Below are 27,145 nucleotides of genomic sequence, written 5' to 3' on the forward strand. Positions count from 1 at the left end.
ACAACAAAGAAGGGGAGAGCAGTCGCAAACTAGCAGGGGAGAAAATTAAGAATTTAGTAATTTGATGAAGTAGGGTATAGGGCTATTGGTAAATCTGGATGTTTTAGACGCTAGCTGGGTAATTTTGTTTTTATTTCTTAAATTCCTACCATGACAGCTATGTCTGGTCGGTGGGATTAAATCAGCTGTTTGTTTAATTTTGGGGAGATACTCAGCGAACTTGCGACAATGCTCCACCCTTCTTTGAGCCAAAGTCTCTAATTTAAGAAATTCAAGGGCACCAGAGTAAGAAAAGTAATCATTGCCTAACATTATACGGCAAGCCCTCTTTTGAACATTTTCAATACAATCGCTTAATCTACTAGACAGGCCAGAATGCCAAACAACATCAGCATACTCAACAACTGGTCTAATGTAACCACAAAAGGTCAATTTAAGCTCTTCAATGTTAAAACCAAATCGTTTTAGTGATCGTAAAAAGAAAAGAAACAATGCATGCACACAAAATTGTTCATTTTGTACTTTTGTAGTCGCTTTTTAGTTTCAAAATTTGACGTCTCTCGGTATTTAAGTCTCATAAAATAGTTGTTTTAAAATCATTATCCAAATTTTAGTATACGTATGAAATACAGGACATCTCAAGGAAGATTTTCATGCAACAAAACAAAAGTTTAAGTTATTTCTTCCAGATAAAATAATACACAACACAGTTAAAAAACATGAAATTTAATTTTAAAAACTTGGCATAAAAAAAAATGTATTAACAATAAATGGCAGAACAAAAATTAACTTCAGTTTTCCACATTTTAAATGCTCAACTGTTACTACTACTACATGAATTCCTTCATCGACTGAGCCGTTAGATTCCATCATGGAATCTGCCATGATGGCAGCAGACATGAAGTTCTTCCTACACTTTTTTAAAATCTCAAAAACAAAAATTTATTTCGCCACTGTATTAAATAAAAGTAAAAGTTAAAGTACTGTAAATATTCCCTGTATAATCTACTATTTATTTCAATAAATTGTTATTTGGAAGTTTAAGTTTTTGGCAGTTAAGTTTTGAAAGTTATTTTGTGCATGTCACAAAAACTATGTTCAACATATTGTTCATTTACATACTATACTCAGACCAGCGGTCATTGACTTTGGTCAATCAACGTCATCAAACTGACCAGGTTGGCAAACATCAAGACCGAGTGAATCTAGTTGTAAGTTCTCAGGATGATTTGTTGATGGAACAAAAAGAAAACGGCTTGGCTTCTCAGGTATTGGATAATGCACATGTTCTATCTCTGAAAAATAAAAACAGTAATGATAATAATGATAATAATGATAGTAATGATAATAATGATAGTAATAGTAATGATAATAATGATAGTAATAATAATGATAGTAATGATAATAATGATAGTAATGATAATAATGATAGTAATGATAATAATGATAGTAATGATAATAATGATAGTAATGATAATAATGATAGTAATAATAATGATAGTAATGATAATAATGATAGTAATGATAATAATGATAGTAATGATAATAATGATAGTAATGATAATAATGATAGTAAGATGATAATAATGATAGTAATGATAATGATAGTAATGATAATAATGATAGTAATGATAATGATAGTAATGATAATAATGATAGTAATGATAATAATGATAGTAAGATGATAATAATGATAGTAATGATAATAATGATAGTAATGATAATAATGATAATGATAGTAATGATGATAATGATAGTAATGATAATAATGATAATGATAATAATAATGATAATAATGATAATAATGATAGTAATGATAGTAATGATAATAATGATAGTAATGATAATAATGATCGTAATGATAATAATGATAGTAATGATAGTAATGATAGTAATGATAATAATGATAGTAATGATAGTAATGATAATAATGATAGTAATGATAGTAATGATAGTAATGATAGTAATGATAGTAATGATAATAATGATAATAATGATAATAATGATAGTAATGATAGTAATGATAGTAATGATAGTAATGATAGTAATGATAGTAATGATAGTAATGATAGTAATGATAGTAATCTATATATAAATTTACGTAAGGGCAAAATTCGGTAAATCGCGCCTTACTTCTAGAATTTTCACTCGATGGTATGTAAAGTTGGTTCGTACTTTCGGTACTGATTTTAACCGCCTGATGTAACCCTGTTTACTAATTAAATTGAGTTAGATAATTAGTTATTGACGATTAAAACGAATTTAGGTTCAAAGATTTGCCCCAAATAGGGGTGTTTTCCGATCGTGGTATACACTGTCTAATGGATGTCCATCTTGAAAAATACCCGCCAAAAAAATGCGAGGAGGCTTCGCATTTTTCTATCTCCTCCTACGATAATTGTTTTTAATAGCTGAAAACCGGTTGAACAGCTAGAGTACACCATCATAATGTTGAAGACAGGCCGATTTTCTTTAAAAAATACTATTTTGATAGATTTAATATACGATTATACAAATGTATTGATTTGCGATGAATGGAACATCCCAATCTCTCAGTCTGCCAGAGTTTGTTTTAACACAAGTACTGTAGGTAAATTTATGAGCCCTTGGTTTAACACATATGGTAGGTAAATATATGGGCCCTTTGAGAATAAACTTGCAATACTTTGACAATACTGTAAATACCTATTAACTATTTTTCATTTGAATCGAACATTTCTTACTGTGAATGTTCGTACTGTTAGATGTAATATAAAAATATATACAAATAAACTTTATTACTGAGACTGTGGATAGGCTCTACTGTTAGATATACAAATAAACTTTATACTGACAGTTCCTTCTCAACCTTTGTATTAATTAATAATTACCAAAAATATAAACGTCGTAGTGGTGTATCGTGACATGTACTTTAATATTTCAATCGATTATGACAGTGACAGTTTTAACAAAGTATTAAATCGCAAATGTTTTAGGCCTACTGTATTTAGAGGTATATTATTTATAGGCCTATAAAACATGAACAAAATATTTCGTTACTCAGTGGATAAAGAATATATTTAAAAATTGTTCCTCTTTGTACCTATCCGCTTTCCCATCCCTCAACCCTAATGTTACATAGCGAGGAGGCCTCGCATTTTCCTATCTCCTCCTACGATAATTGTTTTTAATAGCTGAAAACCGGTTGAACAGCTAGAGTACACCATCATAATGTTGAAGACAGGCCGATTTTCTTTAAAAAATACTATTTTGATAGATTGCTAGAGTACACCATCATAATGTTGAAGACAGGCCGATTTTCTTTAAAAAATACTATTTTGATAGATTTAATATACGATTATACAAATGTATTGATTTGCGATGAATGGAACATCCAGTTTGGTTTAACACATACGGTAGGTAAATATATGGGCCCTTTGAGAATAAACTTGCAATAGGTTCGGAAAATGTTAAAAACCAATTTCTATTATTTGAATCGGTAAACAGTTTCCATTTATTATACATTGATAATGAAACATGAAATATTCCTATTTATGTCCCTCGAGGTTCATTACAATTTATATTTAGTAGTCCCACGGACTTCATCTTAGCCACTCCCCCGAGTGCTAAGGCCAAATTTATGATACCCTACTTTCTATGTAAGTTTAGTTACAGTTAGTTCTTGACGATAATACAACGAATTTAGGTTACACCCTTCGGCCGCGAAAACGTTTCTGTACAAATATGATACCGATTGGCTTTATTTCATTCAACAGCGACCATAATCTCGCCAATTACAGGATAGATAAACTATTTTATTATTGATGTGCTTATAAATTAAGACTCATGTAAACAGCTTGATTACATCATTTTACAGACAAACGAAACTTTTTTAAACCTACTGTTTCAATAACTGAGTATGTTATACGTTTTCATAAGTAAGTGCATATACATTTTCGTGTTTTCATTGACGAGATTGTAATAGTAACTTCAGTAACTATTACAGTACTTATTTATTATACGACACAAGACAATTGTATCTGACAGGTACGTACATTATTCTAAAAAATAAGTCTAGATAGATCCCTTAGGCGTCATAAATCACAGGCCAACAAATCAGTACTCATGACAGAAATTCGACCCAGTTTGGTTCACACAAATGTTTACAGGAAGTTCAACACCACAACCGATGATTTGCCCTAAATATTTAGGTAGACTACAGTTTAATTTTTCACTGAATAGGAGCTTGAATTTCCGATTTCCATTTCGCAGAATGTCTAGGTCTATTTATTTAGTTTGGTTCTTATAATATATAAATACAATCAACTTTATTACTGCGGTTCCATCACCACCACAACGTGCCGCCGCCCAATTCCCGTACATACATTTCCATTTCTCCCTAATTTCTTTAATCCACATAAATTAATTGTCCTTTATGGAATCCAGTATTGGTTTTGTTGTCTCTATTTCTGAATACCCCAATTAGGGGGACACTTCCGTTTTTGTTTAGTGTCCCAACAAAGTCCCCGTCCGTGGATTCTACTGTATTCGAGAACCATCTGTGAGCACCCCTAGATGGTACGCGAGCGAAGCGAGCGTGCCATCTAGTGATAGTAATGATAGTAATGATAGTAATGATAGTAATGATAGTAATGATAGTAATGATAGTAATGATAGTAATGATAGTAATGATAATAATGATAGTAATGATAGTAATGATAGTAATGATAGTAATGATAGTAATGATAGTAATGATAGTAATGATAGTAATGATAGTAATGATAGTAATGATAGTAATGATAGTAATGATAGTAATGATAATAATGATAGTAATGATAGTAATGATAGTAATGATAGTAATGATAGTAATGATAGTAATGATAGTAATGATAGTAATGATAATAATGATAATAATGATAGTAATGATAGTAATGATAGTAATGATAGTAATGATAGTAATGATAGTAATGATAGTAATGATAGTAATGATAGTAATGATAGTAATGATAGTAATGATAATAATGATAGTAATGATAGTAATGATAGTAATGATAGTAATGATAGTAATGATAGTAATGATAGTAATGATAATAATGATAGTAATGATAATAATGATAGTAATGATAGTAATGATAGTAATGATAGTAATGATAGTAATGATAGTAATGATAGTAATGATAATAATGATAGTAATGATAGTAATGATAGTAATGATAGTAATGATAGTAATGATAATAATGATAATAATGATAGTAATGATAGTAATGATAGTAATGATAGTAATGATAATAATGATAGTAATGATAATAATGATAGTAATGATAATAATGATAGTAATGATAATAATGATAGTAATGATAATAATGATAGTAAGATGATAATGATAATAATGATAGTAATGATAATAATGATAGTAATGATAAGATAAGATAAGATAAGATAACTTTTATTGATCCTCAAAAAGGAAATTCATTGCTCGTCATAAAACAAAGAAAACACTATAAAAACAAATATAGCATAAAACCATTCATATAAAAACATCTAAAAAATTACAATATAAAATTATCTTCTTGACTTCCTGTTGTACTGGATGATACCGGAGGGAATAAAGGATTTAGCAAATCGATTTGTTTTCACACTGAGGAGCCTCAATCTACCACTTGGATTAAGTTGGTCTATGATCACTTTGTGGAGAGGATGAGAGGCATCCGACTCAATGCGTTCGAAATCTTTCTGGAGGTGTTCTAGGTGCACATCGGTAAAGGAAGGCAGTTCCAGACCAATCATTTTACCAGCCCGACGGATGAAAGTTTCAAGGCGTCCTTTATTCCCTCCGGTAACATTACCAGCCCAACAGGAGAGGCAATACGTCCAAACACTACATATAACGGATCTATAGAACGAAAGTAACATCAAATCACAGGAGTTAAATTTATATAAAGTTCTCATACAATACATTCTGGGACTTAATTTTTTGCTGATGAAGTCTATATGGTCTCCCCAACTCAGTTTATCATTGAAAACAATTCCTAGATACTTGTACTGGTCAACAATTTCAATTTCTTTACCTTTGATAGTGATTGGTTGAAAATTAAATTTATGTTTAGTCCTAAAATCAATGATCATCTCCTTTGTTTTTGATGCATTTATTTGGAGATAATTATCGTCACAAAATTTAACAAATCTTTGTATTTCGCTACGATAATTTTCATCATTGTTTGAAACTATGAGACCAATAGTACTAGTGTCATCAGCGAATTTAACAACGGGGCAAAGCTCATCATTTAAAGATCTGTAATCCGTCGTATACAAGGAATATAATTTAGGTGCGTTGACAGTACCCTGAGGAACACCGGTGTCAGAGGTTACGATTTCTGACTTAACACCATTAATATTAACAAATTGTTTTCTATCACAAATGAAATTTAAAACTAAACGAACAATCGGACAGGGAAACTCCATATTCAACATTTTGTCTGCTAAGATATGGGGTTGTATGGTATTAAACGCAGATTGAAAATCAAAATACATAATACGTGCCGAGTGGCCTTTCTTTACATTATCTAGATGTGAATACAATTTATGTAATTTAAAATAAATCGCATCACTGGTACTACGGAGTGATCGGTAAGCAAATTGCAACGGGTCTAACACTTTTTCAGCATAAGGTTGCATAATTTTTAAAATAATACGTTCCAATATTTTCATCGCGACAGACGTGAGTGCAACGGGTCTCAAATCATTCATGCTGTTAATCTTAGGTTTCTTAGGTACCGGTATTATGCATGAAAGTTTCCAAATATCCGGGAACGCATGATAAGAAAGACACATATTGAAAATAAATGTAAATATACCATCAAGGTGAGGAGAGCAGACCTTAAGTACTCGTGGTGGGATTCTATCCGGCCCAGCAGCCTTCGATGAATTGAGTTTCATGAATTCGTTATGTACATCAGAAATGCTTATACTAAATTTGGGATCATCTTCAGTCACCCGACACAAGCTAAATAGAGCCTCTCTTTCTTTTTTAAAATCATGAACATTAAAACGGTTATAAAATTCATTTAACTCATTAACATATTGCACAGTAACATTCGGAATCGAGGTGGGTGTATTACCACCGTTTGTGTAACCACTCATAAGTTTCATACCCTGCCAAACTTGTTTCATATTATTAGACCTGAAGTTATGTTCAACTTTTTTCCTATAAATGTTCTTCTGTTTCATTATTTCAGATTTAATCTCTCTAGTCAATATTTTCATACGATTAGAGTCGCCCATCTTAAAGGCTTTACGTTTCTCACACAACAGTAATTTAACGCCTTTCGTGATCCATGGCTTGTTGTTAGGGTAGATTTTCACTTTTTTAACTGGAACGCATTTATCAATACAAAAGTTTATGTACGAGCTCACTGCATAAGTAATACTATTCAAATCTTCATCCTCCGTAAAAATATCCCAATCGGTAGATTCAAATTCCGCTATCAGGGCTTCCTCGGCTTCAGGAGACCATTTACGTACATTAATAATTTTTGGTTGGCATGTCTTATTTAACGGGCGATATTTAGGACTGAGTAAAATCAAATTATGATCAGATTTGCCCAAGTTCGGTAGTGGGGTCGAAATATAGGCATCCTTCACACTAGAGTAGCATAAATCAAGAATCGCGTTGTCCCTCGTTTTACATGTAACATGCTGATAATAAGTGGCCGTTGTTTTCTTGAGCTTGCATCTGTTGAAATCGCCATTGATAATTACAAGCGCCTCAGGGTGACTACACTCAATACCTTCGATAATTTCTGCGATCTCATTTATAGCAGGCTTTTCAAGCTTTTTGTTAGGTATGTATACCATAACATTGATAACATGCGAGAACTCTCTCGGAAGATAGTAGGGGCGAATACCAACAACCAGCACTTCCGAGTGTGGCGAACATTTATGAAGCTTAAAGCCCCATTCCCTACGTTTTTTAGATCTAATTTAAGATCACAAACTATATTTAATGTAAAAATAATACTATATGGTCCTATTGCGATAACTTTTTTCGTCTTTAAACGGTTAAAAATGTGAAAAATAAGCCGATTCTAATAATTATAGCGGCCCGCTATAAATCCCAAAATGCATTGCGCGCGGATTGATATTTTTGTTTTTCACCTGTAATTCGCCCACTTTTCGATCGATCGTGAGGCCAAAACAAATGGAAGACTCCTAACTTTTCAGCGAAAATACCGGGTTTTCCCCAATTTGTATCAACGGAGTCTGGCAAAAATAGAAAGACAATTAATGCAGCAACTATACAACGTCAGGATAGGTATATAGCTCGCGTACGATGTTCGTACGTTACCGATGTTTACCAGCTAGGCCTACAAAACTAAGCCTAGCTAGGCTAGGCCTAAGACCGTCCACGAGAGGTCGATCGCCGCGAGCTACTTAGGTAGTGCATTGTTTCTCACTTTTTATCATAATTTACCATAAAACGTACATTTAAGACAAGGAATGACATGGTTTAATGTTTTTAAAGTGATATATATGTATTATTTTCCAAAAAACGTCCAAAATTGCAGGGAAGGGGTCTTTAAGCGTAGAGTTATTTGGATGACAGTATTTCTCATTAATGTAGAGGCAAAGACCACCACCGCCATCTTTGTTCGCTTCGGCTGTACGATCCCCACGAACAGATTTAAAGCCAACTACTTGAATATGTTGATCGCTATGCTTATCGCTCAGGTAGGTTTCCGTGAATGCAAGTAAGCTGGCATTCCTAAAATCGCTGAAGTGTTCGACGTTTGCTCTGAGTAAATCGACTTTGTTATTCAAAGATCTTACATTTCCAAATATTAAAGATGGTATAAAAGGCTTACATTTCCTTCGTTGTAGTCGCTTTCTGACCCCACCAGCCTTGCCCCTTTTCCGAAGCCTGCGACGTTGTATCTCAGATGGTAATTCAACGTGTGCCGGTAGCGGTGAGGTCGACCTCTCGCCCATGGAATGCAAATCAGATGACGTGTACGCAATTCCACCGCCCGGCTTACTCAATCCACACAGTAAGAACAGCCAAAATATCAGCAAAAAATACAGAAATTTCAAAACTTTCACATACAACATAATGTATAAATCAAATGACTTCTTCCACAATACAATACAGTCCAAATATACGAAAATAACGTCAAAAAATGAGTGACAATAGTGAGACAATGAGACGAGCTGTGTCGCCGTGTTGCACAGCGCCATTATTATAATGATAATAATGATAGTAATGATAATAATGATAGTAATGATAATAATGATAGTAATGATAGTAATGATAATAATGATAATAATGATAGTAATGATAATAATGATAGTAATGATAATAATGATAGTAATGATAATAACAAAGATACAATTATTAATACTAATACTTTTCAAATAACATTATAATATTATTATTGTTTTTAACCTTTTATTTTCTAAAAACAGGAATATAAAAAGTACGTATATACACAATATTGACAAAACTCAAATCTTATTCAATTACATCATTCATGATGCATCCACTGAGGCCCCTGGTTTAGGAACCCCAAGCTCCGGGGCTCCTGGATTTAGCTAGTGTCGAATTGTTAAAGACCTGGAGGGTGAATTATTTCCATGATTCTTACCATAAGGTCCTGTATCTAGTTCTTCCTCCCAATTTTCAAGATCAGTCCCCCGTTCTTCCTCCCAATTTTCAGTATCCACTGTGTCGCAAGTTGATGTCGTTTGTTCATCATTATCATCTTTAAAAATAACATAGACATCATTAATCCAAATGATGCATGATTCTCCTGATATTACTCTTTATTCAAAATTCTACAAAGGTGTATAAAATGGGTAGCGGTTCGATCAAGACACAACTTTGTGCTGATTACTAGCTGCATTATTATGGGGGTACGTTTCCATACATGTTTGATCCAAAAAAATGGCTGTGATAATAATGTGCAGTGCATTGAGAGATTGCTTATATGCGCTATATAAGAATGAACCATTATTATTATTTTTTTTTTTTATTCAGTCAAAACCAACAGCGATAAATACCGCCACTAACAGGTTTGAAACATAAACAATACAACATCAAAAACGGTTAACAATAAAATACAGATAAAATATATATATATTCATCTGCATATCAAGCAGGCGGTCCGAGTTCGAGTCTCGGTTGGGGCGACTTTTTCTCATTCTCACAGATTTCCTCATCTTTATCGTTTCAAATTAATTAATTAAATTTCAGTATATTACCGGGCGGTTTAGAATTAATGTTCGTTGCCTGATTTGTTTATATATATATATATATATATAACATAGATCGGCATGCCATAAACAATTTCAAATTTATATTATAAAAGGAATATGCAATAAATGTCTATTTCGTGTACAACCAGGGACATTTAAACTAAATAGTGAAATTAATAAACAGTCATATTTAGAATTTAAAATATTATATAAAAAAACCATATCAGATATCGTTCGACGATTGCTGACAGAATCAATGGAAAAGGCAAAATTAACACAGTTATAAGACAGGAATCGTACAAACTTCCGTTGAATATGTAAAAAGTGTAATTATTACCACTGTAGCTAATATGATAATGTTCATCCTCTGACTCATAATCAGAATATTCATCTGATTTCTTGTCATCGTCATCCTCCCTTCTTTCCGTGTTTAATTCATCTTGATCAGTTTGTTCCAACAACTGTCTGATCCATGTGGATTCAGTCTTGTCTTCCTCCTCACTTTCTGGACTTTTGTCACTTTGAAAAGTAACCTGGAAAAAACGAGATAAAACCATCAAGAATCAAGATTCTAAAGAGCTATAAATTTACCTTTCCTTTGGCAATAGAGAATTATATATAAAACTAGAGATACTATGTTGAATAGAACATGAACCCAGTCAGATAAATTTTGATCAAGTTTAACTCCTCAATGTGGTAACTAAATTACAAAACTGCTGAATTGTATCAATATACGTTTATCCAAGAGGCTCCTTAATTATTTGTAGTGCTTTTTAAAGATACTTTAAGTGGACACCTTTGGGTCCCAACAAATTGTCCAATTAATAGCACCATCTACTGAATAGTAGTTAATTCATTTTTGACCACATGAAAAGTGTCTTTTAACAGGGGGAGGGAAGCTATGTAACAACAATAATGATGGAATGAATGATGTTAAGCTCCGTCTACACTAATCAATCACTAGTTTGACAAAAAAGTGTGATGTTGGCCAAATATGGTAGTGAAATACCCAAATATGGTAGTGATATGACATCATCATGTCCATGGGCACATTACATTTTGTTGTCACATAAAGTTGGAGTGTAGACAGAGCTTTACGAATGAGTGAATGTTGCATCATCATAACCTGTTGAATGACAGGATCATAGTGGTCAGCTCTCTTCTTCCCTCGCCAATTGTTAGAAAAGTCTGGATTGCGTTCAGCATACTTATTTCCACGGAAAATCTTGGGAATTTCACTTATTGAAATATCGATACTATTCTGAAAAAAAATAATACAAAGTTCACATTTGAGAAGAACACCGATTGCCAGACTCATTTTCATCCTCGGAGTAGTTGATCCCACCATAATGTAAACATTTATATCATTAAGTATGGCTTACAATCAGTAGGCAAAAGGAGTTGAGTAAAACGGAAAGATACAGAGTATACAATGTACAGTACCTCATCAATATCCAAGCCTATAAGCTTGTTCATCACGCTGATACAGGTTGGAATGGCAGTGAGTTTATTGCGAAACAGGTCAAGATATTGTAAATCTACAAGCATGTCAAATGACACCGGAAGCTCTGAAATCTGAAAAGTTTGAGAAGACTTAGTCAAGTACTGTACGATAATATACTGGAGTAATTTTAATTTCTAAGCTAAAACACCAGATAATAAGTTTGTATTTTAATTATATACAGTTATAAAAATGAAAGAATGTTTAAAATAATGATTAATACAAGTATTACTAATAATAATATCAACAAATTCCATTCTATTTATCTCTAGTGTTTTATATCTACAGTATGATGTTACCTCATTGTTATCAAGTCGCAGTTCTCTCAGCGCTTGAAGTTCTCCAAATCTTTCAGGCAGCTTTGTTAAATGATTTTGCGAAAATAAGCACTTTCTTAAATTGTGTAAATTAACAAAACTATCTGGTATTTCACAAATCATGTTCTGACACAAGTCAACATCTTGCAAATTACAGAGGCACCCGAAATCTTTTGGTAAGGAAAACAACCTGTTTTCATCAAGGTGTAGCTCTTTTAAAGACTTAAGATTACCAAAGAGTTCTGGAAGCTTTGGAATCCAGTTACCATTCTGAAAGCCACGCCTCTCTAATTCTCCAATAACACTACCTAAATGTACGTACTCCAAATTGACAAGACAACCAAATGAGGATGGAAGATCTGTTATAGAGTTGCCAGCAAAGTCAAATCTTTTCAATTTTACGCTAGTCTCTCCAAAGGTGTCAGCTAGAGGGCTCCCTTGTAAACAGTTGTCTCGCATCGTAAAATGAAGTAACCCTGGAAGCTTTGCAAACCAAGCTGGCAAGATACATATTCGATTGGAATCAGCATGGAGTCTTTCAAGAATAGGTGCAGACTTAAAAGTATCTGGTAATATACTAATTTGATTATCAGAAATATCAATACATTTTAAATTTGTTAGATTTCCAAAATCTTTTGGTAAGGACTTTATTTTATTGTTAGAAATGTTTAGTATTGTTAAAAAGTTCAAATTGCTAAGACTATCTGGTATACTCTCAAGTTTGTTGAAGCAAGCCTCTAAGATTTCCAGATTCTTAACACGACCAATGTCTGCAGGCAGCGCTTTTAAAGCATTCTCATCTAAAACCAGTTTCTTTAAAGACTTTAGACAGCACACTGCAGAACTTAGTTCAATAAGATGATTGCCAATAAGATGAAGATCTTCAAGACACAACAGGTTACCTATAGAGTCTGGAAGTGTTTTTAATTTGTTCTCATTTGCGTGTAGAGTTTTTAGTCGTGTGAACTTCTTGATACTATCTGGTAAATGTTCAAGAAGGTTTCCAGATACCAAAAGGTCTTCTATATGTTCATGTTCATCAAAATCAATTTCCAAGTCAGTCAATTCTTTAAATTCAAGATCTAACCTTGTGATTTTTGAATTATTATAACCATTTGTTTTGGTCAACATGTCAATCTTAACATTGGACACCGCAGTGCTGGCTCTTTTAGAGCAACCAATGGCGTCATTCATTCTGGACATCAGAAAAGTGCACTGCTACAGTAGTTGTTGTGGTTGCCAATTGTCAATTTCACTCTCTACCATTCACTCACTTCATTTCTGCAAAAGCAAATACATAACTAGTACTACTAGTATTCAATTATTATTAAATTATGGCCAATTTTAACAATTTCATTGTTTGCTCATTATTTCTGTTTACCGCTGTGTCCAAGCAAGATGCCGGTGTATCCAACATACCAACTTTATATTATTAAAATAGACCTCGCGCCGCTAACCCTTTATTTTAGGATAGGGCTATAGGTGACTACTACCTAGCTAGCCCTGTAACTGGACATCTCTATCTATCCAGGGAGTTGTATTATTATTTTACAACTCTCTGATCTATCTAGCGTACTAACTAACTAGGCCTAGGCTAGTAGTAGTAGTAGTAGGCGCTAGGCCTCTACTCCTCCTACTGGAGGCCTACCGTATACTGTAATATAGTAATACTATTAAATTAGGACTACTCTCCTACTACTATGTAGGTAGGCCTGGGTATGTAGGGTGGACTAACTCTGCTCGAATAACAAGAATAATTCGGTGACTATATACAAACATCATAAATAAATAAATATTCTATTTTTACCAAACAACCGGCATCAAAATACCACAACAACACCACACACACACACACCAACCATGGAGGTATAAAACATGCACCAACCGACCACATGGGCGGCGCCCTGCGACTTTTGTTAAGATTCAATTCTCGCATTAAATAAAACTTTTTTTCCACACGTTCACCAACTTTCCAACAGTAGGCCTATCTCCGTCATGTTTCAATATTTATATTGAGCACTCACAAGACTGTGCTTTATTGTTGCTAATTATGTATTATTACAGGACATACCGTAGTTGTCATTCATAACATAGATAAGAACAGGATTCCGACAAATCTGTCTTTATCATTAATTTATAAACAAACAAGTTACTTATCTCGTTCTGACAACCTTTGGGCTGAAATATTGATTATAAGTGCATTAACTTATTTGCTAAAGTAGTACCAACTGAAAACACTTGCTAGGCCGAATAATTTCGACGATAAATATTACTGCTACAAATTTTCAGAATTATGGCAAGGGACAGAGGATACTTCTTGCTTTTAGTGATTGTGTGTTCCTTTTGGAAAACAAATTCAGGTATTTATCAGCAAACAAGCATGTAGGCCTACACGAATAAAATTAATCAGTATCAAATGAATGATTAGGCCTATGTGAGTTGAATGAGGAATGCAATGCATTGAACTATTGACTGTTCTATTGAACGAGGCGGAAAACAGTCATTCTTTCTACTCATGCAATGTTCTCTCCATTCACACAAACATAAACGTCATTTTAATAATGCACAGCAAGGAAGTTTTTCGATTTTTATATATAGGAAGACATACAGTAACAATGTCAAATGCAGTGGTGGCGCCAGCGGGGGGGGGGGGGGGCTACGGGGGCTCTAGCCCCCTCGTCGGGGAGCCTAGCCCCCCCGTCGGGGAACACGGGTACTTTTTGTCGGGGAATATAATATACAGTAAAAAACGTTCGCGTTCACTTCATATAGCTTCAGCGTCTAGAAAACCACGACGTTCCATTGACCGTGAGAGTACGTCAGAGGGCTAATATGCACGTTTATGCATTCATTATTTCCAGCGATCTAACTTACTACTAAACATTAGCTAGGTATCCCTTTGTACGAATCGTTCAACGTTGGGTCGAGACGCGTGATATCAAGTTTCATCCAGGGACCAAAATGTGTAATGTAGTTATTTTCCAGGCGAAGTTTACCGACGGTTACCGAAGGGAACACGTGTACTTTTTGTCGGGGAATATAATATACAGTAAAAAGCGTTCGCGTTCACTTCGTAGCTAGCTCCAGCGCCTAGAAAACCGCGACGTTTCATTGACCGTGAGAGTACGTCAGAGTGATATTATGCACTTTATATGCATTCATTATTGCCAGCGATCTAACTTACTACTAAACAATAGCTAGGTACGCACTTGTCTGGCGGTATCCCTTTGTACGAATCGTTCAACGTTGGGTCGAGACGCGTGATATCATGTTCCATCCAGGGACCAAAATGTGTACTGTAGTTATTTTCCAGGCGAAGTTTGCCGACGGTTACGTCGTGTACTGCGTCGACGTACGCTACACTACAGCAAAAACGAATTATGTTAATTGTTCGCATGTTCACCAATTTTTTAATTTACAAGTAACCTTCTGTACCGTGGGGCACCTAAAATAAATTTTTCATCCATTACTAAACAAAAAACATGCCATTTTCGCTTAGCCAACATCTTATTATAGCTATAGTTATTACATTTTCAATATCCTGTATGTCATGAATTTCTCACCACTCGGAAATCCAGATGGTACGCATGCATACACCTGGGAGGAATAAACTTATTTCCCCGACTGAAAAAGGTCTACGCTTGCGTTTTTTAAGCCTCTAGGCCTGATGTTTCCAAAGTATAAAATGCAATTTTTTGAAGACCTGCAGCTCTAGTTTTAAACATTTTCTTAGTTCAGCCCCAACAATAAAGCTGGTCATATTTCGAAGAACAAGAAGTACATTTTCTGGGACCTAACATCTCTATTTTTCAAACATTTCTTAGCTCAGTCACAACCATGATAGGGATTTATATATATTTTTTCATTTTTTGAAGTATAATAAGTCCAATTTCCGGGACCTCCAACTCTATTTTTCTAAATTTTCTTTGAACTTTTGTTTTTTAAATTGAAAAATATTGATTGAAACAGTCATCGCGCATCTTTTTTTGCACGCAGTATTTTATTTATGCATTATAAAAAATGGAAAAAATGGCTACCCTAAATCTGATTAAAAAGACCTCAAATGACGCTAGAACGCGTTGCTTCGGGGGGCTTCGCCCCCTGGACCCCCACCGGGGGCCCTTGGCGGCTCCTTGGCCCCCAGCCTAGTGATGCTCGCTTCGCTCGCATATAGCCCCCTCGTCGGGGAATGTAGCCCCCGGGTCGGGAAGATCCTGGCGCCACCCCTGGTCAAATGTTTAAACGTCAAGAAGGTATATATTATATCCTTAGTAAGGACCAGCTGTGCTTGGGAGATTCCCCCTTTCCATTACATTGTTTTGTAATGATTATTTATGTATGTTTATGTTTTTGTGAATGGAAATAAAGAAACAAACAAACTGTATTCTAAATGGACACTTTTCTGTGAATGTATGTTTTAATACTATACTGCCAACCTCACAGGGGACACTCTTATTTATCTGTGAATGTATGTTCTAATACTATACTGCCAACCTCACAGGGGACACTCTTATTTATCTGTGAATGTATGTTTTAATACTATACTGCCAACCTCACAGGGGACACTCTTATTTATAAGAGGTACTTTGTGGGTCCTGAACGCGTCTCCTTTGTTATAGGAGGCGAGTTCTACGTCTGTAACTCCACTTACTATTCATTTATAGGAGCAGGCGTTGCATTTCCAAGCGGTATTGTATTTGAGCCTGTTAACCCTTCTGACGTCACGGAAGAAGACGCACTCTATTACGCTGACTCGAAGAGTACAGGCTCGGAGCTTTTTCTGACGTCACAATACGAATCACAAAAGTTGACCCTAAGTCTTAAGGTTAAAGATTTTGTAGCACCAGGCAGTCTTTACTTCAGGTCACATCCGACTTTGTTTGAATGTCTTCAGAAAGTGAATACTAATGTTTCAGAGACAGGGAGGGTAAGTATCTTAGATAATTCATTTTGTGTAACTGCTTGTCATTATTCGCATTCATATTTGATTTTGACATTTTTATTAAAGTTAAATAGTCAAAACTTTATTTTACCCGATGTTCTAAGAGGATATACTTACTACAAGAGATATTAGGCCTATTAGCAAGACATACCTGCTAGTTTTGTAAATCTTCTTTCGCAAACTTGGTTAGGAACCATTTTAAGAGTTTGAAGTGACGTGATACTGACGACACAATCCTATTTGCACAGATTACGATAGTGAATGGCTACAATCCTGATGGAAGGACCTTAGAAAGAAACGAAAAAACCCTTTACTTGGCATCAGGTGCCGGTATTGACATCAAGGTAGAAGCGATTACTGGATATACTACATCCACACATGACCTCGCAGATGTTGTTATTCAGCAATGTTTTCCCATTTTCCAGGTAAGCTTTTTATCTCTTCTCTGGACTTTTAGCTTCTACGTTCTTTGCTTTCTCTTTCATGTCGTTCTGGATTTACTTATTTCATTCTTCTTCTTTTGTCTCACCTCATCCTTCGTTATACCATTTTCCTCTTTTTCTTTCTACTTCTCTCTCAATTTTCGTTCTAATGCTTTAAAATAAATATATTTATTGATGTAGGCCTAATAATAATAATGTTTGTGAATAGAAAATAAACAGAGACATGGGACTTGTAGTAATGGATGACCGCTTACATGTTCATATCAGAGGATCTGAAGATGGCGAACCGTACTACAGCACTCAAGGCGGCTCGATGACGGATAATGAATTTAAAGATCATGTCTTGAACGTTATCGACAAAACCTATGGTGAGTGCTACTGTGGACACTCCATCCGCATTTACCCCAATATGTTAAAGCTACAGAGGGTTCGACTCCAATCTTTACCCCATAGAGGAGGACGTGATGACATTTTTGACATCGGCTAATGCTGCTGTGTATGTTTTCTAAAGAATATATACAATGTACATATTTTAATAAACGTTCTAAAATGCTAATGTGTATTTTGCTTAGATCCCGTTCATTTTCCTTCAATGTGTTCTGTGAACCCATTTACATCCGGAGAAACATTTCCAAAAACTGCAACATCAGCAGAAGAGGCCGTTGGGAAAGTAGATCATCCAATAACTAGGAATGATATTGAAGACTTTGAAAAGTACAGTAATTTACTTAATTACTTCATTAATTGTGTCATTTTAAATAATATAGGTTACTTATATGGATCATTTTCCGAATCGTATAACTCCTAGTCTACTTAGTAACTTTACTAACTGGTCTACACTGGCAAACGGCGTACAGCTTTTGACAAACGGCAGGAGTTTGCCTGTGAGTTTGTAAATAAATTGGCTTTAGTTATCCATGAAATGTAAACGACACTAGCAAACTCTGAGTTTGACAAGTTTTCCAAAATTTGCTATTCTACAATTACTGAACATTTTTGCGTATGGTTTGTAAAATCAGCGAATTAAACGACAATGTTTATAGTCATGTGACGAATGCCTCCAGTAAAGCCTGTTTTACACTAGAGCAAACTTTTACTAAAACGTTTTGTTCAAAACTGCGAGTCTGCTCAGGGTGTCACGAAAGCTCAGACCACGAAAGCTCAGACCCCCTAAGGGTTCTAGGACACCTACCCCCTGGACAGTTACCCCCCGGATGTTTACCACCCGGACAACTACCCCCTTAGGACAACTACCCCCCGGACAACTACCTCCTTAGGACAACTACCCCCTTAGGATAACAACCCCCCGGACAACTACCCCCCGGACAACCACCCCCTTAGGACAACTACCCCCTTAGGACAACTACCCCCCGGTCAACTACCCCCCGGTCAACTACCCCCCGGTCAACTACCCCCCCCCCCCCCAATCTAAAAGTAGACAAATATATAGGACCGGTTTCTGTAAAAATGAAATCATCTGTTTTTAACGGGTGTTTCGAAACTAGAGACCCGAGACCAGAGACCTGACACGAGACCAAATACGAAAAGGGAGACCTATATTTGGGTCGGTTCTAGGACACCTACCCCCTGGACAGTTACCCCCCGGATGTTTACCACCCGGACAACTACCCCCTTAGGACAACTACCCCCTTAGGACAACTACCCCCCGGACAACTACCCCCTGGACAACTACCCCCTTAGGACAACTACCCCCTTAGGATAACAACCCCCCGGACAACTACCCCCCGGACAACCGCCCCCTTAGGACAACTACCCTCTTAGGACAACTACCCCCCGGTCAACTACCCCCCGGTCAACTACCCCCCCCCCCCCAATCTAAAAGTAGACAAATATATAGGACCGGTTTCTGTAAAAATGAAATCATCTGTTTTTAACGGGTGTTTCGAAACTAGAGACCCGAGACCAGAGACCTGACACGAGACCAAATACGAAAAGGGAGACCTATATTTGGGTCTCCCTTTTCGTATATTAGGGTCTCCCTTTTCGTATAGTGTGGTCTCTTTCTTCGTATAGTGGGGTCTCCCTTTTCTTATAGTGGGTCTCCCTTTTCGTATATTTGGGTCTCCCATTTCGTATATTTGGGTCTCCCTTTTCGTATATTTGGTCTCCCTTTTCGTATATTTAGGTCTCCCTTTTCGTATATTAGGGTCTCCCTTTTCGTATAGTGGGGTCTCCCTTTTCGTATAGTGGGGTCTCCCTTTTCGTACGTGGGTCTCCCTTTTCGTATATTTAGGTCTCCCTTTTCGTATTGGGTCTCGGGTCTCATGGTCTCTGGTCTCGGGTCTCTAGTTTCGAAACACCCGTTTTTAACCGATTATTCTGTTTAACAGCACGCTAGGCCCTAGATGTGCTAGATTTAAAGTACCGTACTTATTGAAAAAAACGGCCTGGGCTGTTTATTGTTTAGGTGGTTTTTAGGTGGACATTTATTGGAAGAAAGTTGTTTATTCAATGGGAGGGGGTATAATCTAATGGAAATAGACGCCGATTATTCCATATGATGTGTCATGGGAGTGACATGGTCACCGTTTATTTGAGGGGAATTTATTTAAAGATCGCCGTTTATTCGGTGAGTGAACATTGAGGTCAAATATCAAAAGTGATATTATTCTTCAAGTGTACAAAAATACAAATGACAAATTTGAGACAAAAATTAATTCTTTTAAGACCAGTGGTTATCGAAGCATTGTCCTGACGCAAAAATTATTATTATTATTAGCGAACCCAGTCTTTACAGTAAATACAGGGAGTACTATATTCTCTGGGGGTAATTGTCAAGGGTAAATTGTTCCTAGGGGTAATTGTCCGGGGGTAGTTGTCCAGGGGTTAGTTGTCCTACGGAGGTAGTTGTCCTAAAAGATTATTTGCCCTCGGAGTATTGTCCAGGAAGTAGTTGTCCTACGGGGAGTATTGTGTCAGAGGTAGTTGTCCGCGGGGTAATTACCCGGGGAGGAGGGGGTAATTGTCCGGGGGGTAATTGTCCGGGGGGTAATTGTCCGGGGGGTAATTGTTCCTAGGGGGTAATTGTCCGGGGGGTAGTTGTCCAGGGGGTAGTTGTCCTAAGGGGGTAGTTGTCCTAAGGGGTAGTTGTCCGGGGGGTATTTGTCCGGGGGGTAGTTGTCCTAAAGGGGTAGTTGTCCTAAGGGGTAGTGGTCCAGGTGGTGGTTGTCCGGGGGGTAGTTTTCCGGGGGGTAAATGTCCAGGGGGTGAATATCCGGATACGCCCCTAAGACCTAAGATCACGAAAGCTAAGACCCAACACCTAAGATTACAAATATTTATCTTTCGCACCTGCCTTCTATTTTAACTCCCAACATTTATTCTGAATACCACACCTTAGAATTGGCACTTTCATGAAAAAGAATCACATAAAAAGTAACAAATACATTTTTAAATTGATGATTTTACAGACGTTTTTCTCGCACACAAAATGACTAGCCTACAGTACAGTAGGCCTACCCCATGGGCCATGTTCAATGTTTTTGTTTCTATGGAACGTCAAAAGAGCAAAAATTATATAGAGGGCTGAAAACTCTGTGGAGTCCATCTACAGTGTGGATGGAACAATGTAAAATTAAAATTGTAATGATAATAGTATAATCATGCAAGTACGAAGAAATAAATACTGGCAAATAAATTTTAATTTAAAAATCATGATAAGTTTTTTTGTTTCGTTTTCTTTCTGTTTTTATACTTGTACTATTATTGTTGCTCTTTTGGCGCTCCATAGAAACAAAAACATTGAGCATGGGGAGCTCGAGGAGTTACATTGTCATTGCAGTATACAAAGAAACACATCTGTAAAATCATCAATTTAATTTTTATTAATTTATTTATTTGTTATTATGTGTTTCTCCTTCTGAAAGTACTTATAAGTCCTAATTTTAAAGTGTGGTGTTCAGGATAAAGTTAGTCAACAAATTTGGAGTCAAAATACAAGAAAGGCAGGTGCGTAAGAAAAACATCCTCTGAAGCAACACAATGGGGTAAATATATACCAACAAACAACCCGTCAAGTTTGTTTGTTGTAAAGAAAAAATATACATTTACTCAACGGGCGAAAATAATGTGAGTTTATCTATGTTTTGCGGTAGTATTAAATTATATTTATGGTAATAAATGAAACCTACTGTGTTTAAAATTATGTATGGATAAACAAGTATTGTTTTTAAGCTGTAGTATATCTTAGTATTTGTAATCTTAGGTGTTGGGTCTTAGCTTTCGTGATCTTAGGTCTTAGGGGGTCTGAGCTTTCGTGGTCTGAGCTTTCGTGACACCCAGTCTGCTCATGCCCGCGATTAATAATGTTTTATTTTGTCTAGATTAATTCAGTATCCAGCTCGACTGATCGCCTTTGAAAACTCTGAACGTTCCTCAAGCTGGTGTGGAGACCAATCTCGGGGCTGTGTTGATTGTAGGAACACTATTTATGGATCAGCATTATCATCAAGGTATTGATGTTAATATTGATAATACATTTATGACTGTATCAAGAGCCACTTTTTCTTCGACCAAAAGTGCTCTCAGTGTGCTTTAAAGTTAATAAGTGATTCTTTCAAATTCACCAAAGATTGTACTTGTGCTCACTTTAAGTTGTTTAATGATAGGCCTACAGTACTTATAAAAAGCTTTACTTTATGAATACAGATGCTCTGATCGGACAATGACTCCTAGATTAATGAGCGTGTTACAGAAAATGCAAAAGATGACGTCAAATGCATATATTGGAGGTAATGAAATAATATAAATTCAGAATCATTGATTGATAAACATATTAATGTTTATGATGAAATAAAAACATCTCGCCACGGTAAAAGTAAAGGGTCACAAGTAATTTTTGTATAATTTGTTGATTCTAACTGTTGAGAGAAAACCTTTGACTCAATTAAATTTGTAAAATTATCTTTTCAATAGAGAAACTTGTTATAATTGAAGCTTGGGATGAAGTTTACGCAGATGCGCCAGTAACTAGTGGCGATAATCCAGAGGGCTCTCTGTACTATGAAGGTCGAGCAGCAAAGGTCACTCTACCTGTCGCAGACGATGGAAAACTCGGTCACGTGGCATCATTCGCACAGTGCAGTGGCGCGGATTTCGTTAAACATAATGGTTTGTTAAAAATATCAATGAGATGGTATAAAAGCCGTGGCTTGTGATAGGTCAAGTAATCACTTAGCCATGTTTTATACTATTTGCGTTTATAAAGCGCGCCTCCATTCTGTCCGTGTAGGCCTACTGATTTCCCATTAAAAATGGGATGTAGGGCCTACTCTACTTTAAAGGTGTTTGAAGTGAATTTAATTATCTTAATTAATCACAGGTGATCATGTTTTCATTGCGGTACAGAAGCAGGCCGGATATGTCGCTCAGAAAGTTCAGTTTCCTAGCAATCAATTTATTGTCGTAGCTCCGCCCACACACCAGTTATCGCAACATGAACTGCCAATCAAATTTCAGGCCTATGGTGATAAAATGCCATTATTTGACAGTGATCACCAGGTAACTAATTAGACCTTTGTATTCTATAAATCAAGCAATGCCACACATCAATCAATCAAGAAATTTCAACCAATCAAATGATATAGATTTGGTGATTGAATAAAAGTTTGTCGCTTTAGTAGTCGATTCAATGGTAGTGAACAAAAATAACTGTCGATCAGTACAGTAAATGGACTGAATGACTGACTTCCTGACTGAACTGTCCAACGACGTTTACTATCTGGAAGTTTATCATGAAAGTTACAAAAAATTATGGATAAAAAACTTCATTAAAAAAAAAACTTATAAATTAAAACATTCATTGCATTTACAGAAGTTTAAAAATAGAATATTATTAAATATTACATGTATGAAGAAAGTTCTAACATACGCGTTACTTATTAGATGGATAAGTTAGTGGCACAGGACTCATCGTTGTCGAACTTTGTTTCCATGGAATCACGATATCTGCGTTTGAATCCGCTGATTGCAAGGTGTTACCAGGCATTGATCACGAAGGAGAACAAATGGAGAGAAGGTACGTAATAATCGAATAACTTACTATAACCTGATGAATATAGAAACTTTATAAATTCTCTTTTGTTTTACAGGTAAACAAGAGGTAAACATTGACGTTCTCTGGTCTTACCTAACTAATATTCAGCGCAATGATTTGATGGAGAATGACGATCCGCGCTACGACACGCCTGCTCTTGGACGCGCAATGCAGGTCATGTACGATCCATCATCCGTAGTAAATGACCAGGAAGTCTTCACACCAAGACGTCTAGTGAACCTTATAGCACACCAGTGTGGACCACTATTTCAAAAACCTGGATTCCAGATAGGCATTGGTAAGTAGGATATGGTAGAAACAATTAGCATATACATTGATGTTTGATTGCCTTTTAAAAAATAGACATTAAAGAAAACATTAGTCTCTATTTGACACAAGTTTGAAAATGTTATTTTGTTTGCTTAGGGCTGTATAACGGTTCGGTATTTGTAGACCTGAGAAGCGAATTCAAAGTCTGGGTTGAAGAACAACAACTACTGAACGGTGAAACATTGGAGGAGTTCACACAAGACGTGAAAGATCGAACTAAAGCAGCGTTAGGTAAAGATTTACAACATTATTATGCGTATTGTAAACGTCATTTCTGTAATAAGGGGAGATTTAGAAATCACGACGGAAACTTTACGTCTTACAATTTACTTAATTTGCTTTGAATTGCGCATGCCTAATTTATATGTATAACTTTTCTTTGGTTGTGTTTGTGAAAGTACAAAAAGTATGATGAAAAGTGTATGCAAGAACACTATAAATATAACCGCCACCTATGTCTAGGTGTTCAAGTTAACACATTTTAAATTTTCAAATTAGTAGTTTTGGATTTATGAAAAAATTTAAATAAAACTAGTTTGTTTGAGCGAATGACATGTAGTGTGAAACAAACTTGTTTCTACTTGTTTTAGAAAGTCGTGTAATAGACCCAGACGACAAGACGACTGTGTGCAAATCTTCAGTCAAGCCAGAAAAACAGTCCATTGACTTTGAGCATACATTCCCAGAATCTTGGTCAGCTTTCACTGGCTCCAGCAGTTGCAAGTCAACTCTAGATACAGAGTTTTGCAAAACATCTGCGGGACATCGAAAAGAGGAGGTACTTAAAAGCAAACCAAGGACGGCTAATGTGTTTCTTTACCTTCTTGGTGTAAAAATGTTTATACAGGAATCATATATGAAACTAAATTTAAGCACTACTGTAGTTTAAATTATTGTACGTACTCTATAAATAAAAAATAGGTTAACTCATGCATTATTTCGTTTAGGTTGAAAGATTGTGGACAGAAATTACACGAAAATATCTTTACCGCAATAGGCAAGATGTGAGAAATGCTCTGGAAGGTTGTTTTGGCGGCTGCAGTACTTGCGAAGAAGGTAAAACAAAACAAATTAAAAATGTAATTACATTTTGTTGGTCTGGAACAAGATGTTGCCAACTGAAAGTTGCTAGATTCTAGTACAAATTGCTTAGGTAGCCTATCTCAATGGCTGTTGCTGCTTAATGCTACGTAATTTAATTGTTTGAAGGTTTGCATGGCGAAATCAATATGTAAGTACACCACGTATAATAGTTCTAAAAAGTGTTGAGTTTCTTGACGTTTCGAACAATATACTTCGATGGTCCTCATGCTACGTAGTTCTTATCATACTGACTATGCTCCAAAATGAACATTTCTTTCGTTTGCTTGTCTATAGGCGTTTATTATGATGCCAAAATTGAAAGCTGTAACAACCTAATTCACTGGATACCATTTTCATTTCTCGAGGAACAAGACAGATCAAACTTCTATGCTCGGGAAAACCAAGAAATGAAAGCATATGCTTGCAAAGAACATTGTATCGATACATCTCCAATATTCTCATTAGTCGGTAAGAATCTTCTTGTTTCACGGCAGCTTATCTAGGATTATTACCTAGTGGATCCAGGATGTCGAAAACAAGCATCCACATAATAACAAAGTTCCTAGAATGTAATGTAAAACATTTCTTTTGCATTAAGAAAGATCTAAAGTTTTTTTTTAAATTGTTATTTACCAAATTATAACCACAGAAATTCTGATTTGATTATGGGAAAAAACTTGGACATCTATTGAACATCAACTGACTAGGCCCAACACGTTTTCACCATTTAAATAAACACGATACGATATCTAACTGTTATTATTCTATCAATTATTGTTGAAGCTCCATCGCTAGAAGCAGTGTTCCGACCTGACCCAAAGGAGAGTGCCACACATGATCTTTACGCTGCAAATGAAAACCCACTGCCCGTCAATGATTTGCTGTACAGACTTTATGCACTTCATTCCAGAGGAACCGTTAAATTCTGGGTCAAAGACGACGAGGAACTTTTGACTCTAAAAATTCCACTACAGGTAGGCAATGCTAAAATAAAATTCGCAGATCAAAAGATCTTTGAATATGTGATCGGCTAATTTTGATGTTGATTACATTCGGCATTGTTTCAAAGAAATCACTTTAACGTTTGCAATTGTTATTATCTTTGTAATTTTTGTACATATTTCAATTAGTAACATCACAAAAACAGCGATCGTACGATTATCATCTACATGAATTGTTTTTTCTTAAATTATGATTTCAGGTGTTAATGGTTTACAATAAAGATATTACTGATATCGAGATAAATGTTGGAGCGAAAGTCAACGTAAATAGCGTAATTGGAGTAATGAAGAGTCTGATTATGGATTGGTCAAAGTCAAGCTGTGCAGATTATTCTAGAGAATATATGCCGCCATTTGTTGTCAATGCCATTTCTGCCTAACATTCATCTTATAACAATGTAATAAATGTTTATAATATCCAACCTTTTTATTTTGCACTTTTAACATTAATCAATGTTGTGCTTTTTACATTTTCTGTTGATTGTTTAGAGCTTAGAGGCGCCCTGCATTTTGCGCTATATAAATTGAACATTATTAATATTATTATATGACCATCTACGCAAACTACATATTGCCCATTAATGTTATATACAAGTAAATGATGTGAATGTCCTCACGACGAGACAAATAAATATTTAATATGATATATAATTCGACGAAATACTTTGTGTTACTTAGAACGTTAACATATTAAAGTTACAAATATGGTTTTAAGATTATTAGATGCTTGTATAAGAAATTATGCTTGTTTCCTTCAAGATAGGCCTACCAGGATTAACAAAATAGTACCAATAAAGGTGTGTCTCCTAGTGGTCGTAGCACATTCAACTTGCAATTCAAAAAACACATAAACTGTGTTAATTTGTCAATAAACTTTAAATCAAACAAACGAACTTGAACATGTTATTACAACTTATTCAAAGAGGATAATAAATGTGTAATGTGTACATGGTGTTTGCATTATTTAATATTAATTCTGTCAGGATATTATAATGATAATTTATATTCTTACAAAAAGTGACTAATTGAGTCATCAATGCATCCAATCAGTATTCTCGAACACGTTCGTTGTCGGCAGCTTCTTGTACGTTTGATTAATTCTCGCTGGACTTCGAAATTGATCAATGGTGTAATTTTTTTCCACTAATTTTTAACACAAGATGTGTTTTCTAAGAAACTTAGGATGTATACTTACACTTTTGCTAATTTGCCAAAATACAGGTAAGTGTCTGTATATCTAACAATG

At 35.4% G+C, this 27,145-nt stretch overlaps 2 protein-coding genes across 2 annotated transcripts; one reads left to right on the forward strand and one right to left on the reverse strand.

Moving 5' to 3' along the window:
• Nucleotides 1–741: 741 nt before the first annotated feature.
• LOC140052259 (uncharacterized) lies at nt 742–13,870 on the reverse strand. Its single transcript, XM_072097734.1, has 7 exons — nt 13,853–13,870; nt 12,028–13,326; nt 11,671–11,802; nt 11,354–11,488; nt 10,565–10,760; nt 9,618–9,734; nt 742–1,295 (listed from the first exon to the last, which is right to left on the reverse strand). Exons 2-7 carry the CDS (start codon nt 13,246–13,248, stop codon nt 1,153–1,155), a joined length of 1,944 nt encoding a protein of 647 aa, XP_071953835.1. The 5' UTR covers nt 13,249–13,326; nt 13,853–13,870; the 3' UTR covers nt 742–1,152.
• Nucleotides 13,871–14,338: 468 nt separating this feature from the next.
• LOC140050917 (uncharacterized) lies at nt 14,339–26,819 on the forward strand. Its single transcript, XM_072095922.1, has 17 exons — nt 14,339–14,405; nt 16,605–16,972; nt 17,236–17,412; nt 17,639–17,798; nt 18,003–18,144; nt 21,774–21,902; nt 22,099–22,181; nt 22,366–22,560; nt 22,772–22,950; nt 23,335–23,467; nt 23,541–23,783; nt 23,912–24,046; nt 24,406–24,593; nt 24,763–24,871; nt 25,193–25,366; nt 25,682–25,872; nt 26,100–26,819. Exons 1-17 carry the CDS (start codon nt 14,339–14,341, stop codon nt 26,277–26,279), a joined length of 2,853 nt encoding a protein of 950 aa, XP_071952023.1. The 3' UTR covers nt 26,280–26,819.
• Nucleotides 26,820–27,145: the final 326 nt, after the last annotated feature.

Source organism: Antedon mediterranea, chromosome 1, assembly GCF_964355755.1.
Source record: "Antedon mediterranea chromosome 1, ecAntMedi1.1, whole genome shotgun sequence".
Lineage (NCBI taxonomy): Eukaryota > Metazoa > Echinodermata > Crinoidea > Comatulida > Antedonidae > Antedon > Antedon mediterranea.

What these genes read in the sequence shown, in the direction of transcription:
- LOC140052259 (XM_072097734.1), bottom strand. Translation starts at nt 13,248, where the DNA reads ATGTCCAGAATGAATGACGCCATTGGTTGCTCTAAAAGAGCCAGCACT. An exon ending in TAGGCTTGGATATTGATGAG is followed by an intron (nt 11,489 to 11,670) that starts GTACTGTACATT and finishes ATTTTTTTTCAG; the next exon opens with AATAGTATCGATATTTCAAT. An exon ending in ACTAGATACAGGACCTTATG is followed by an intron (nt 1,296 to 9,617) that starts GTAAGAATCATG and finishes TTTATTTTTCAG; the next exon opens with AGATAGAACATGTGCATTAT.
- LOC140050917 (XM_072095922.1), top strand. Translation starts at nt 14,339, where the DNA reads ATGGCAAGGGACAGAGGATACTTCTTGCTTTTAGTGATTGTGTGTTCC. An exon ending in CTGCAGTACTTGCGAAGAAG is followed by an intron (nt 24,872 to 25,192) that starts GTAAAACAAAAC and finishes GCTTGTCTATAG; the next exon opens with GCGTTTATTATGATGCCAAA. An exon ending in CTCTAAAAATTCCACTACAG is followed by an intron (nt 25,873 to 26,099) that starts GTAGGCAATGCT and finishes TTATGATTTCAG; the next exon opens with GTGTTAATGGTTTACAATAA.